This window comes from Populus euphratica, unplaced genomic scaffold, assembly GCF_000495115.2.
Source record: "Populus euphratica unplaced genomic scaffold, PopEup_1.0 scaffold1848.1, whole genome shotgun sequence".
In the NCBI taxonomy this organism is placed as follows: Eukaryota; Viridiplantae; Streptophyta; class Magnoliopsida; order Malpighiales; family Salicaceae; genus Populus; species Populus euphratica.
In genome coordinates, this window is record NW_011501688.1 from 443 (window position 1) to 14,675 (window position 14,233).

The 14,233-nt window shown below is 37.9% G+C and overlaps 1 protein-coding gene, 1 long non-coding RNA gene and 1 pseudogene across 2 annotated transcripts in view; 1 reads left to right on the forward strand and 2 right to left on the reverse strand.

Annotated features, from left to right (window-relative positions):
* Positions 1-5,870: 5,870 nt before the first annotated feature.
* On the reverse strand, positions 5,871-6,221 carry LOC105118276 (uncharacterized). The gene has a single exon (XM_011016187.1). The coding sequence runs from the start codon at positions 6,219-6,221 to the stop codon at positions 5,871-5,873; it is 351 nt and encodes a 116-aa protein (XP_011014489.1).
* A 192-nt stretch (positions 6,222-6,413) lies between these two features.
* Positions 6,414-14,233, forward strand: part of LOC105118274 (60S ribosomal protein L44-like) — a 9,549-nt pseudogene continuing 1,729 nt past the window's right edge.
* LOC105118273 (uncharacterized) overlaps positions 13,389-14,233 on the reverse strand; it is an 11,772-nt gene continuing 10,927 nt past the window's right edge. Inside the window, exon 3 of the long non-coding RNA XR_840922.1 lies at positions 13,389-13,465. This is a non-coding gene — a long non-coding RNA (uncharacterized LOC105118273). The remainder of the gene's footprint in view (positions 13,466-14,233) is intronic.

Sequence of the window (14,233 nt, forward strand, 5' to 3'; positions counted from 1 at the left end):
GAGACAAGTTCACTTTCAAAACAAGTGGGCATGTCTCGAAAAATATGGTTGAGAGGGTTGTATATTTTCGACTAAAATTTGATTTGACCGTATTACATTTTCACAACAAGCAAATAAATCTTATTGTGAAAATAAAATATGATAGTTAAAATTGGAAATTTATGGACCAATCTTGATTGAACTTTATCAAACCAAATGATAGAATATCCAAATTCAATACCTCATTTGAAACTGTTGCATATTAAGGACCAAGCAAAATTATCTTTATATCCTAATAGCGACCAACGCTTTGACTGGGCTGCAGGAACTTTTTTCTGTTTTTACTGGAAGTGGTCACTGAAACTTCTTGTTTTAGAGATCTCATTGTGCTGAATCCAATGATGCAATCCATTTGTGATTCTGACCAACGATTAGCAAGTTATGAATTATGAAAGTTGCAACTCCCTTTTCTCATTTCCTTGGGAACCGTGCTCACCATCCTTCATTAATTTCAATCTTTTCATTGCTTTTTTCATGTTACCGACGCAGCACTTCCTGTTGCTCTTTTATTAACCGCGTAGCATCAACCTGGCAACCAAACATCTCGCTTCAAAATTAATATCAAACTTTTTGGCTGCTTCGTGAAGATTGCCAAGTGTCTGTCAGCATCTACGAGCAGAATTGGTCCGCCAAAGGTCAAGCAAAACATTGTTGGGTCAGGTGACTGTTTGGTGATATCATTAAACCAAGTGTGGTACTGCTCAAGTTTGAATTTAACTAATAGTGCAGCCTCAACCTAGCAATACTTTTGTTTCTTCATTAACAGTGCAACCTCCACACAGTAGTCTCGGTATGTGCATCCCCATTCCACCTTTTGTTTTATTACAACTGCACCCCTCTTTTTTTTGTATGTGTGTGTATGCAGGATATAATTCTAGTTTGTAGATAGATTCAAAAGCCTATAGAATTGGATGTATTCGTCTATTGTAGACAGATTTCACATGATTTATATGCAGAACCTCATCAAATATTGAAGTTTGGATGCGATACAGATTCCACTTAATCATTCTTCTCATTGTTGTCAGCATTGCAAAACCTTAACTTGGATGTCCATTATGCTTACAAACCAACCGAAGCAGAATTTTAACTTTGTTGTTTCAGCTTGTGAACTAATTTCATTCACGTAGTTTCTCAAGCTTTATGTGTGAATTTACATGATCTTCGAACCAGTGGTCCAGAATTGCAAATTCCTTGTTCATCAGGCATATTCATGGTTGAAGTTGCTGCAAGGGATTCAGCATCCTTGTCACCAGTGCTCCCTAATCACTACTGCCATAAATTATGATATATTCTCAGCCCTGAATTGATAGCTCATGTGGTGTTCTCTTAGCTCTGGTTTATTTTTTGCAAACATTGTGAGTTTAAGGCGAGTTCTCCCATTGCTCTAGAATTCATCAGATATGAGCGCTGAAGCAATTCTACCATCTCAACCTTATAAATAAAGGAGCTTCCGCAAGTGTTTTTTTTTTTTTTCTTGTTTGCATCAGAAATCAAACGTTGTTTGTGCACCTAGTCTTATAAATTCTTCCTGCAGCTTTTCAGTGTTGTTATTGAAATAGACTTCACTAAGCCTGATTGAGTTATTGGTGAGCTCGCCTGTTTCCATTAATTAACATTTATTCTTATTGCAGGGTTGCAGATTTCTTTAGATGATCTGAATTCTCTTACCATAATACTTTACAAGCCTTGGTGCTTGACGAGTTTTTCTTAAAGGTCATGGTTGCTGTTTTTAACACGTCATCAATTTTGGCAAGCCATAAATTTCTTAACATTGTAGCATCACTTTTCTTTAGCTCTTGATCAAGGTAAGTTCTTATTCTCTCCCTTTTATCATTACTTTTTTAGGACATATAAATATCATGGGATTTATAATCTTGTTCCCCATCTCTTCTTTCAAATATGCATCTAATTCATGTATTTTTATGTCTCTCTTTTCTTTTTAAATGGTGCTTTTCAAGAATTCTTCTTCTACTACTAAAAGATTCTTAGTAATTGATGAGAAGTATCGTCAGACAAGCCTTCGCGTATATGAACCTGCCATTGGTTCATTTGCTAAGAAGCAGTCTTCCGAAAGCATCAAGCATTTGACTTCCTGGTCATTGGAGACTTCTTATGAACTTTATGGTCATGATGGTTTGCCTCAATCAGTTTTACAACTTCAATCCTCCTTTCCACATTCAATAACTTTTCTAGCTGATCTGCCGTCATTAGACTATCATAAACATGATGGAAATGCTACTTGCAAGGATTATTTCCTAATCTTCGATGCACTTGAGTATACTCCCAAGTATTGGGAATGGACAGAAGATATTTTGAAACATTATGAGCCAATCCTCGAGAGGACACATATTCGAGACACTATTTTTGCATCCCTTTTCACATATGACTGGCAGATGAATGTTATCCTTTCTTTCTATAACCACTGGAATCCTGCTACCAACACGCTATCTACCCCGAATGGCGAGGAGTCTATATCCCTTTGGGAGTTAAAATCATGTAGCGGTCTTCCTATCTTTGGTACTTTTTATGATGAAGTCATCCCTTCTACTGATGAACTTAATGAAGCTGACAAGAAAGGATGTTATTTTCTTCTAAAGAGTTGCAAGTACCTATTTATCGCCTTTCATAAAGAATGTCAGACCATTGATGGTGACCATGTAATGACCCTTCAAGATTGGGTAGATTTCTGGTTTCGAGATGATTTGAGATACAAGGTACCGTTTTTTGTGGGTAAGTCTAGCGAATCCAATAAGACTACCTATCCATCTGGCTCAATTGATAAGTCTCGTGTTCGTTCCAGTAAATTCATTCATCCTTTTAAAGAGCTTAATATCCCTTCTCATATTCAAGATGAAGTTTATTTAGCGGCTTTTCTTTCATGTTGGCTATGCAAATTTGTATTTCCTAGCAAGGATGTTGGTTTCATTCGTCCTAGTACTTTCAAAGTAGCATCCATGATGGCGGTTGGAAGGCAATTCTCTCTTGCGATACCAGTTCTAGCAAGTATCTTCAAAGGTCTAAAGGAAGTCCAATCTGCATTAAGTGTGACTGCACGAGACATCCCTTTTCCTATTCATTTTCTCAGTAGTTGGCTTGCAGAAAAATTTGGCACCCATCAAACAGCCATTAGTTCTGCCAAGTTAGTTGGGATGACAAAATATACTGGCGTGGGGTTGGCAAAACATTTCAATAAATCTCAAGCTAATGCTCTTTTTAGAGATCCCAAGAGAGTCATATTTCCTGCATTACTTCCCCTGGCCAAAGTTGTGGTCTTGCGTGATGATGGCAACTTATCAGTTCTCAAGAGTGACTACTTTATATGTATTTGATCCGACTATTTGACTCTTCGTTATGATGATACTTTTATTATTGAGTCTTACTGTCCTAATAGATTCAGTAGACAATTTGGGTTTTGCCAACATGTTATTCGTGACTTTGAAAGGAGAACTAGAGTTCCAACTTTGGAGGATGTATCCCAACTTTGGCATAGTTTTACCAAACTCAACACTTATTCTCAGTGCAAGCTTCCTTTGCCCCCAAGTGATAAACTTCCTTTGGTGACTAAACGTTACATGGACTGGTGGACTCCGAAGTGGTCCAAAGTTTGTTCTCCAGAGGTAAAGATCATTCTCAAAAGTCCTGCTAATATTGCCATAGTATCTCGAAGGACAAAAGAAAAGAAGAATGACCCTCTCTTAACTAAAAAGAAACGATCTTCTCCTACTTGTAAAAGAGATAAGCGGACAGTTGACGTTGATTTAGGCAAGGAAGATGGTACTCAAACATCTACCCACATAAGAAGGACACCACTTTTGATTCCTAGTGTGAAGAAAGTGAGTACTTTAAAAGATCATCTCAATAAGAAATCCTCTAACTCCTCAAAGGCAAAGGAAAAAAGTGCACAATCCTTTTCTCCATAATTGGTAAATAAATACTTGTCCCTTTTTTTATGTGCCTTATTAATTCCTTTTTTTTTTTTATTGAGATGCTCATAAGGATATATATGTAGCAGGAGAAAGAAGACAATTTTGAAGCAATCTTAAATGTTGAGGACAGTGAGCATGAAAACAGTGATCATCATTGGAAACGTTTAAAACGTACCAAGAAAGTGTTCAATCCTTGCGGCTCGGGTTTTCTTCATGGAGTCCCTAGTGCATCAATCATGCCAGACAATATTGATGAACTGGTTTGACACCTTTTTTTTTCAGTTCATGTTACTTGTCATATATTAACCCCCCTCTTTTTTTTTCATGTTTTAGCTTGGTCAACAAGACCTGGGGAATGACTTTGATATGTATATTGGGCCAGAAATGAGTGTTGCTTCTATTGCTAGCCCTAACCCTTTCAATATTTTAGCTGCTGGGATTGGAAACTCTCATCCTTCATTTAGTTTACCACATGAGCAACCTAATCCACCTCCGCCGATCTTTAATATAGTGACCAACTTGCAAAATATTGGACCTACTATTATCTTTGAGCCTTCAGGAGTTACTAGGTATTGCGCTGATGACATAATAAGAGAGATAAGATCTGAATTTGTTATCAAGTGTTGGGAGAGCATCAGAAATAAGACTGTTCGTACACCGATCCATTATATTCCTAACCTGGCTGGTGAAGTTGAAAAGATCCTCCACTACATTGAAGATATAAAGGTTGATTGCTCCTCTATCAGAAGAATGGTGACTGAGGTGATTGAGGATGCTAAAAAGTTTATTCACTTAGAGTCTTCATTATCTCCTATGATGACATCAGAGCAACGAGCCTTAGATGTTGAAAAGCTTGAAGTGCAACTTAAAGATTCAGAAGCTTTTGAAGACGAGGCATCTAGATCCATTTCCACCACTCATGTTGAGATAACAAAATAGCGGAACAATTAATGGAGCTGCAGAGTAAGAAGACTGAGTTAGAGTCATCTCTTAAGGCGCGTGATGAAAAGCTTTTTAAGAGGAAAATCATCACCTCCAGCATTCGAGCAGAGATCACCATACTATCCTCTTCCCCTGTGATAAGTGAAACTGATGCAGCCATTCTTCAAAAATTAAAAGGATTGTTGGAGACCAAACAAAAGGAGTTAGAAGGACATAGCTGGAAACCGTAGTATGATAATGGTTTCTTATGCTTTGGAATTTTTTTGTTTTGGTAACACCAGCTTGTGACTTTCTGTTGAGGCTACATACTTTATGTAATATAATTCTTCTTTCTATTAATAAAGTCTATATTTTGCCTTCACTTGTGTTTTGTTACCTGGATTTTCTTGTTATGATTGTGTTTTGAGGTTTATTTATCCCTCTTTTTCCATGTGAACAATCATATTGGCTCAAATAGCTTTTAAAGGATGATGTGCGACTGTACTTAGAATAAATTCTAAGTTGCCTACGTACCTTTATGGATAAAGGATCAAGTCACAACGTAGTTCAAAACATTTGTTTTTGTTTTTTTTTTATCAAAGACTTTTTTTTGTGACTGTACTCAGAATGGATTCTGAGTTGCCTACGTACCTTTATGGATAAAGGATCAAGTCATAACGTAGTTCAATTTTTTTTGTGTCTTTCATAGTTTTAGCTCGTGCGAGCCAGGAGCTACATCAAATTTCAATTATAGTATCTTTTCAAGAATTTGCCGTTAATAGGCCCAATCCTCAATCCATTCTCATCGACAATTTTGTAAGCTCCATTGGTGTAGACTTCTTGAACCACATAAGGGCCATCCCATTTGGAAAGGAATTTGCTACTCATGCGCTTTGACATGATTATTGGGCGTCGTACTGCCAAGACAAGATCTCCTTCTTGGAATGAGCGTGGTCGCACCTTCTTGTTGAAAGCCCTACAAAGTCATGCTTGATAACATTCTAATCGTTGTTGTGCCTCAAAACGTTTTTCATCTAAAGCTTTAAGCTCTTCAAGGCATAGACGAACATTGTCTTCATTGGAAAGTCCTTCTTGGATTGCGATTCTCAAAGATGGAATTTGACATTCTAGTGGAAGAACAGCTTCGACCCCGTATACCAAGGAATATGGAGTAGCTTGAGTTGGTGTTCGGAATGTAGTACGACAAGCCCATAACACTTTCTTGAGAATGTTGCATAAAGTCTTGTTAAAGGCTTCTGCCAAGCCATTAGCCGGAGCATTGTACATAGAAGAGTTATGTTGTTTGAAGCTGAATTGTGCACACAACTTGTTCATGGCTGTATTGTAGAACTCCTTTCCATTATTGGTTATGATGTATCTTGGTACCCCATAACGGTAAATGATGTTTGTTTGAATGAAGTTTACAACTGTCTCTTTCTTAACCTCTTTTAATGCTGCAGCTTTTGCCCACTTTGAGAAGTAATCTGTTGCAGCCAATATGTAAAGATGCCCGCTAGAGCTTTTCAACAATGGTCCTACCACATCAAGTCCCCAAGCATCAAAGGGCTAAGAGGCAACTGTCGGGTGTAAAGGCTCGGGTGGCTGATGGATCAAATTAGCATGCAATTGACAACTTTGACATTTTCTAGCATAGTCTATGCAATCCTTCACCATTGTTGGCCAGTAATATCCCATTCTTTTGATCCGGAAGTGAAGTTTAGGGCCTGATTGGTGTGCTCTATAAATCCCTGAGTGAGTTTCCTCTAGTGCTTTTGTTGCCTCTTCTTCTTCGAGACAGCGCAAAAAGACTCCGTCAAAAAAACGTCAGTAAAGAGTGCCTTGAAAGTATATAAAACGAGAAGCTCTTCGCCCCACCTCTGTCTTATGGCGTAGGTCTTTAGGTAGCTTTCCATGTCTCAAATAATTGATAAGTGGCTGACGCCAGTCTTCTTTTTCAATCTCGTAGACAGAAACTACACCACTTGTTCTTTTTCTTCTATGTCATGATTTAGCGGTGGAACGACCCATCTTTGACATACAGGGACTTTTATCTCCTTAGTACATGATGCTAATGTGGATGCAAGATTTGCTAAGGCATCGACTTGCTTATTCTCTTTTCGTGGCACATGTTTTAAAGTGACACAATCAAGTGATGTTATCGGTTTAAGTGCATACTTGTGATATGGGATGAAATCTGGCTTCTTGACTTCATATAGTGAGAGGAGTTGTCTGATGATTAATTGAGAATCCCCAAAAACTTTAAGGCAAGACATCTTTATATTCACTGCCATTTCCAACCCAAGAATCAAGGCTTGATATTCGGCCATGTTATTAGAACAACATTCGGTAAGTGAAAAGGAGAAAGGCAAGACCTCTCCTTCTGGTGTGATGAATATAACCCCAGCCCCGGCTCCATCTTGTCGTGCTGCGCCATCAAAGAACATTTTCCATGGTTCTGACATTTCAATAAACAAAACATCCTCATCAGGCACGTCTTTAGAGAACTTCCATTCATCGGGAATAGGATGATCAGCGAGAAAATCAGCTAGTGCTTGCCCCTTGAAAGCCTTTTGTGAGACGTAGACAATTTTAAATTCTTGAAGCAATAAAGCCCATTTTGCCAATCTTCCTGATAGTACTGGCCTTGAGAGGGTCAGCTCGGGAGATTAGTCTTACTGAATGCGCTTGGAGGTAATGCCTTAGCTTCTTTATTGCAAACATTAATGCTAGACATGTCTTCTTTATTGGAGAATAATTCAGTTCAGCCCCATTTAATGTTCTACTAAGGTAGTAGAGAGCACTTTCCTTGCCTTCATCAATTTGTTGTGCCAACAACACCCTCAAGGAACGTATTTGAGCTGCAATATAGAGGATAAGTGGGCGTCTCGGTACTGGTGCTTGAAGGATAGGCGGTTTCAACAAGTATTTTTTTATCTTGTTGAAGGTATTAGTACAAGCTTCATCCCAATAGAATGACGTATCCTTCTTCATTAAGTGGGTGAATGGTTAACATCGACCCGCTAAGTTAGAAATAAATCTTCGTATATAGGCTAACTTTCCTTGGAGACTCTTCAACTCATGGATGTTTCTTGGCTCCGGAATTTTTAGAATGGCTTCAATCTTAGACTAGTCAATCTCAATCCCTCGATGTCGAACTATAAACCCTAGGAATTTGCCTGATGACACACCAAATACGCATTTTAATGGGTTCATTTTTAGCTGGAATCGACGTAATCGTTCAAATACCAAACGAAGATCTTGCAAATGATTTTCTTTTTCTTTTGATTTCACCACGAGGTCGTCAACATAGCATTCAACATGTTAGTGAAGCATATCATCAAAAATCTTCTGCATCGCCCTTTGATAAGTGGCACCAGCATTTTTTAAGCCAAAAGGTATAACTTTATAGCAATATATCCCTTTCAGAGTTCGGAAAGCCGTCTTCTCCTCATCTACGGGTGCCATTCAAATTTGATTATAGCTAGATGAACCATCCATAAAGGTTAATCTCCCATGACCTGTGGTAGCGTCAACCATGATCTCGGTAATTGGAAGTGGAAAGTCATCTTTGGGACAAGCATTGTTAAGGTCTCGAATATCCACGCAAACACGCATTTGGCCATTCTTCTTTTTTACTGGCACAATATTTGAAATCCATGTAGGATACTTGACCTCACGAATGAAACCTACTTGGATAAGTTTATTGACTTCAACCTCAATCTGTGATATGAGTTCAGGACGGAAGCGACGTTGAATTTGTTTTACAGGTCTAGCCCCATGTTTTACTGCTAGTTGGTAGACAGCAATCCTTGGGTCTAAACCTGGCATTTCATCATAAGACCAAGCAAAGACATCTCGATACTCCATCAAAAGTTCCATATAATTTGCTTCCTCTTCAGGTGATAGGTTTGCATTGATAAAGGTAGGTAGTGGGTTTTCAACAGTTCCCAAGTTAACCTCTTTAAGTTCATCCATTGTAGGCTTACTTTGTGATTCAAGGGAAGGCGGAGCTTCCTCAACATCTTCTTCGACGACAAACTTATCATTATCATCTTCTTCAATTGTGATGTGATTTGAAGTGAGACACATTATTTCATCTTCCTTTTCTTCATTATAGGGGTTTGTTATCACTATTGTGCGTGTTTTTCCTTTCAATGTCTCCTCAGCACTCACTACCCATTCACATTATCTCTTCATGCGTGAAGGTATTTTGCTACGAAGAACCTTTAAATCACTCATCGGACTTAATTGATGATCGAGTGTAATCTTGTCATCTTTTGACATGGATTGTCCAAGTCTTGCAAAGACTGATGTGCATTTTAGCGCCTTTCCATTATTTTGGGTTCCAATCCTAGTAAAAATAGGAGCACGACTTGTAGTTCCACCAAGACGATCCCAGACTGAAGCTCTAAGAGGTGCCAACTGATTTTGTTGTTTGTCCTTTACTTCTTTCGCACTTATGTATTACGAGGCTTCTTTATTAATCTGAAAATGCAGCGATGTGGAAGACTCGTATCCAAGACCAGCCCTTAAAGTTTTGCCATAAGTTTTCTTCTCTCTCGATGCCTTTCTAGTCCTTGTAGAAACTTGTTTACCTTCAAGTTGAGTAGTATCACCATCCTTTGCTAACTTATTGATGTCCTCACGACTATAACCAGCCTTGGCTAAAAGCTTATAAGCATTGGGATCAACGTCATTCGCCCGTTTATTAGGGAGTCCTCTAGGATTTATCACTACCAACTCAGTTTGATAAACGAACCCTTTTAATAAAGGTTTTGAGACCTTGTTCAAGGCGAGATTAGTAGCTGGCAAGGTCAAGTTTTCAAGCCCCTTATTGATCTTCTCTTCATCCTTGGAAAAAGAAGATTGACCCTCTTTTCTTGCTGATACTAGGATATATCGGAGTATTGTGGCTTTACGTGGTAGCTTATTGTCAACAAAGTTTTCTACCACCTTTTCTTTTGCAGATAACTTATGCCCTTTTAAGCTTTTGGAGTCAATTTTTCCCTCTTCTAGATGGTTAGGTGGGGATCATAGCTCTTCAATCACATTTGACTTGAAATAGAATTTTGCGTCTGCAAAGTGAGCTTCAGCTATGGTGAAGGGGTCGGTGTCCACAATTATCTTTCTTATTTGTCCATCTCGGCAATACTTAAAACATTAGTAGAGTGTTGAGGAGATGATACCATTTTCATGCATCCATGGTCGCCCAAACAACATATTATAAGTAGTTTTGGCATCTATGACATGGAAAAGTGCATTGGATTCCATATCTTCCATGAAGTTTTACCCTCCTTGATTAAAACCTTGAATCATCAGATGACTTGGGAAAAGTTCATCCATAGGAATCCCTAGCTCTTTCATAGTCTTAAGAGGTAGTATATTGACCGTTGAGCCATCATCCTCCAAGATACGATTCACCATCTTTTCATCAACATATCCTTTAATGAAAAGATGTCGATTATGGAGTTTTGATCCAAGCAACAAGTCTTCATCGCTGAAGGATATCTCTATTGTGCATACACCTTGACATAAATTTGAAAAGTCATCATAACCTTCCTTCATTACAGGTTCAATATGAGTTTTCTCTTCATCAACCTGATAGCAAGTAACAAGTACATTTTCAACTCTTCTCATCTCTATTGGCATGTACTCATTCAGTGTAATGGGCTTTCTTAGACTTTGCATTGAAAAGCTCTCCTTTCTAGCTGGCATGGACTTTCGTTTAGTTTTTCGGCATATCGGCTCATCAATTAGCTTCCTCACCATTGACATTCTTATTCTAGTTGGCTTTGTCATATGCATGTGCTTCTTTCTTCCTCTTTTACGCGTGACTAAAGTCCATCCTTCATAATCATAATTTTCAGACGAATCAGGCTTCCAGTTTTCAACTTGAGGTGTGAGGGTTATGCATGGAGTTAGACTTGAGGATGCAGCAAAGCTCATCGGGAAAATGGCATCAAGTCTTATAGGTTCAAAGGAGCCGAAACTTATTGTAGGGAGTGATTGACATGGTCCTAAATTGACCGTGGTTATGATATTAGAGGCTGTTATTTCATCATCAAAAATAATATCTCCATTCTCGTGTAGCCTCATGATCTTGTCTTTTAACACAAAACACTTCTCTACAGGATGACTGATTAAGCGATGATATTTTCAATAATTCGGATTATCTACTTGGTTTGCTTCTTCAGGGCATTTCACCTCTAGCAACTCAATGATATTTGCCTCAAGCAGATCATCTAGCATCTTAGATATGTCTGAGTTGGGGAATGGATACACTTTTTCTTGTTGCTCTTTCAAGGATGGTTTCTTTCTTTCACCCTTTTGAAAAGTAGGCGGCGTTGCATGATCATTCCTCTTAACTCCAGTTGGTACCCTTGCAGCAGCTGAGTTAACTACTAAAGATTGTTTTCCCTCGACCTTTAGAGTGCTCTTTCCGAATCTATGACCTTCAGGCTTATTTCTTTTAGGCTCTTGCATAGGTAATAATGAACTTTCAGACGCCGCGATGCTAAGTTCCATATCATGTGCACGAGTAGCCAATTCTTCAAAAGACTTTGGTTTGATGCCTTGTAGAATATAACGTAGTCCCCAATGTATCCCTTGAATACACATGTCTAGCACAGAAGTTTCGGTGAGCTGATCTCTACAGTTGAGGCTAAGGTTTCTCCACCGATGAATGTAGTCGATGACATGCTCTTCCTTCCATTGACGTGCATTAGTGAGTTCAATCATGCTAACCACGCGACGAGTGTTGTAAAAGCGGTTAAGAAACTCGCGCTCCAACTGCTCCCAAGTATCAATCGAGCCAGTCTCCAAGTTAGTGTACCATTCGAATGCATTACCTTTTAAGGAACGAACAAACTGTTTCACCATGAGATCACCATTAGTCCCGGCATTGTTGCAAGTCTCCACAAAGTGAGCTACATGTTGCCGAGGATTTCCCTTGCCATCGAATTGTTGAAACTTTGGTGGTTAGTAACTTAGAGGCATCTTTAACAGGTCGATTCTTTGGGTGTACGACTTCGCATATGAATATGAGGGTTGAATTGAGCTTTCCCCCTGGTCTATGATGGCTTCCTTGATGAGTTCTTTCAGTTGATTTATGGTGAAGATGCCATCAGTAATACCACGTACATTCTTCGCAGCTCCGGTTGCAGACTCCTCAATGACATCTAGTTGATCTGCTTGAAAAGCCTTGGTAGTCGAGGTTTGGCCTCCTTCGTTCAAGCTCTCAAGTTTGTTCATCAATTTTGCTATCTCGTGGTCTTTTGCCTTGAGTGAAGTCGAAAACCCTTCAATGAGTTTTGTCAAGTTAGCCACTTGATCCTCTAAAGATGTTGTCTCGGTCATCATCACTGACATAGTGCCAAAACTCGAAGCCTTACTTGGTGATTGACACGGAGAAGTTTCTATAGGTGAATTGTCGAAGTCGCCTTGAGTGTCGAAGAGAATTTTGCGCGCCCTACTAGACTCTTGTAGTGGAGTTGTTTGTGGCTTCATTTTCGAGGCGAGATCTGGTGCCCCTCTTGCATTTGAAGTTGATGTCAACTTGAGAGTCGGCTTAGTTTGTTCATACAACTCGACGATGGATTTTGTTTTCAGTGGCGGGGTTGAAGAATCTTCAATAGTATGTTGGTGACTTGAATTAGTGGCCTTGTTACTTTTCAAAACAACAATGGTGATCATGTTCCTCCTAGTTGCCATTGAAAGTTTGTTGAAAATTCTTTCTTGAAGGGAAAAGATGAGAGGTAAAGATGTCCCTAGTGGAGTCGCCAGAAATTTATAGACACAATTTTGAGCACCTGAAATTAAACAAGCACACGTGTACAAATATATGATTTTATTAATATATAAAGGGTACAACCTCTATGTAATATATTCTTTCAAAAGAATATGACAATCCTCTGATTCTTCCCTTGGATTTGATGTATGGTGACTTGATTTATTTGAGTAATCAAGCCAAGATTTGTGCTTTGCAAGAACGTGAATTTGGACGTGTATTGCGAAGCAAGATTTGATGATTTGATGCTTTGAGGAGTACCTTCGATTCGTCTTTAAAGTGTTGTTGAAGAACTCTTATGGAGCGTTTTGGCTTGATTCAACAGAGCTTCGTTCTTTGTAGGTTTCAAGCGTAGATGAAGGAGACTTGAGAACTCTTTGAGAGAGAGGGCTTCCTTCCTTGAAGAGAGAGAGAGAAAGCTTCCTTGCTTAAAGAGCTTGTCTTGAAGAAAATTTGTATCTCCTGGAATCCCCTTCCTTTAGGTTGAGGCCCTCTATTTATAGAGATATGTAAGGGCTCTCAGATCCTTTTCCAATGCCACATGGCATAATTTTATTGGTTAATATTTATTGACATGATCTTGTATTTATGAAAAGATATATGATAGGATCTTGAATTTATAATAAGATATCTTGAATATCTTATCCCACGTGTCAACTTTTCATTGGTCAAAAGATATATGAAGGCTCATTTATTTTCCATATCATTTATTTTAATTTTATTTTATCCTTTCTTTTAAAGAATAAAATAACACATGGTGAAATTTGATTGGTAAAAAATTTGTGTTTCTACACTTGCATGGTACGTAAGGTTTAAAATATAGAGACGAATTAAAGAATAAGTTACTCAACATTTGCATTCTTTTACTGCTTTTAAGCTTACACACACATGCGCGCGCGCGCGCACACACACATATATATATATATATGTATTCAAATTAAATGAATGAAAGAGATGAGAAAAACAATCGCTGACATTTTGAAAGCAAGGTGATGTTAGGAGTGAGAAATATAGTGTAATTAATCAGGTTAAATTTAAATTTATGTTTTAAAAATTATCAGATTAAATCTTATAAATCTTAAAGTTATTAAAGGTTTATATAATTATTAATTTTAAAATTTATAAAATTAATCGAAATACACAGAAATTAATTTAAATATTTATATTAATAATATTCATTTTAATAAGAAAAAAATTGACAAGGGAGATTAACAAATTAAGACATAAAATAATGATATGAAATTAAGAAATGCAACATGCGCGTCCAGGTCTTCTTTTTCTTCTTCTTCTTTTTAATCTTCAGCTGGGATCTTAATTACCTTTGTGCTCTTGCTTATAATGAAGATATTACCTTAGATGGATCTTTAAAAAAATATTCATAATCTCGTGCTATTTGTAGTCACTCTCTTGTCTCTTTCATCTCTTGTAAATAAATAAATTCTATGAAAAAAAAAAAGTTTTCACGTGCAAAAAATTAAATGGAGAAAGAGTCTTCAATTAATCGCTTGTAAACGAATACCCTAAACTGATATATCTGATTCCTGTTTGCAAACAGAGAGAG

Coding starts and splice junctions, on each gene's coding strand:
- LOC105118276 (XM_011016187.1), bottom strand. CDS start 6,221: ATGAACAAGTTGTGTGCACAATTCAGCTTCAAACAACATAACTCTTCT.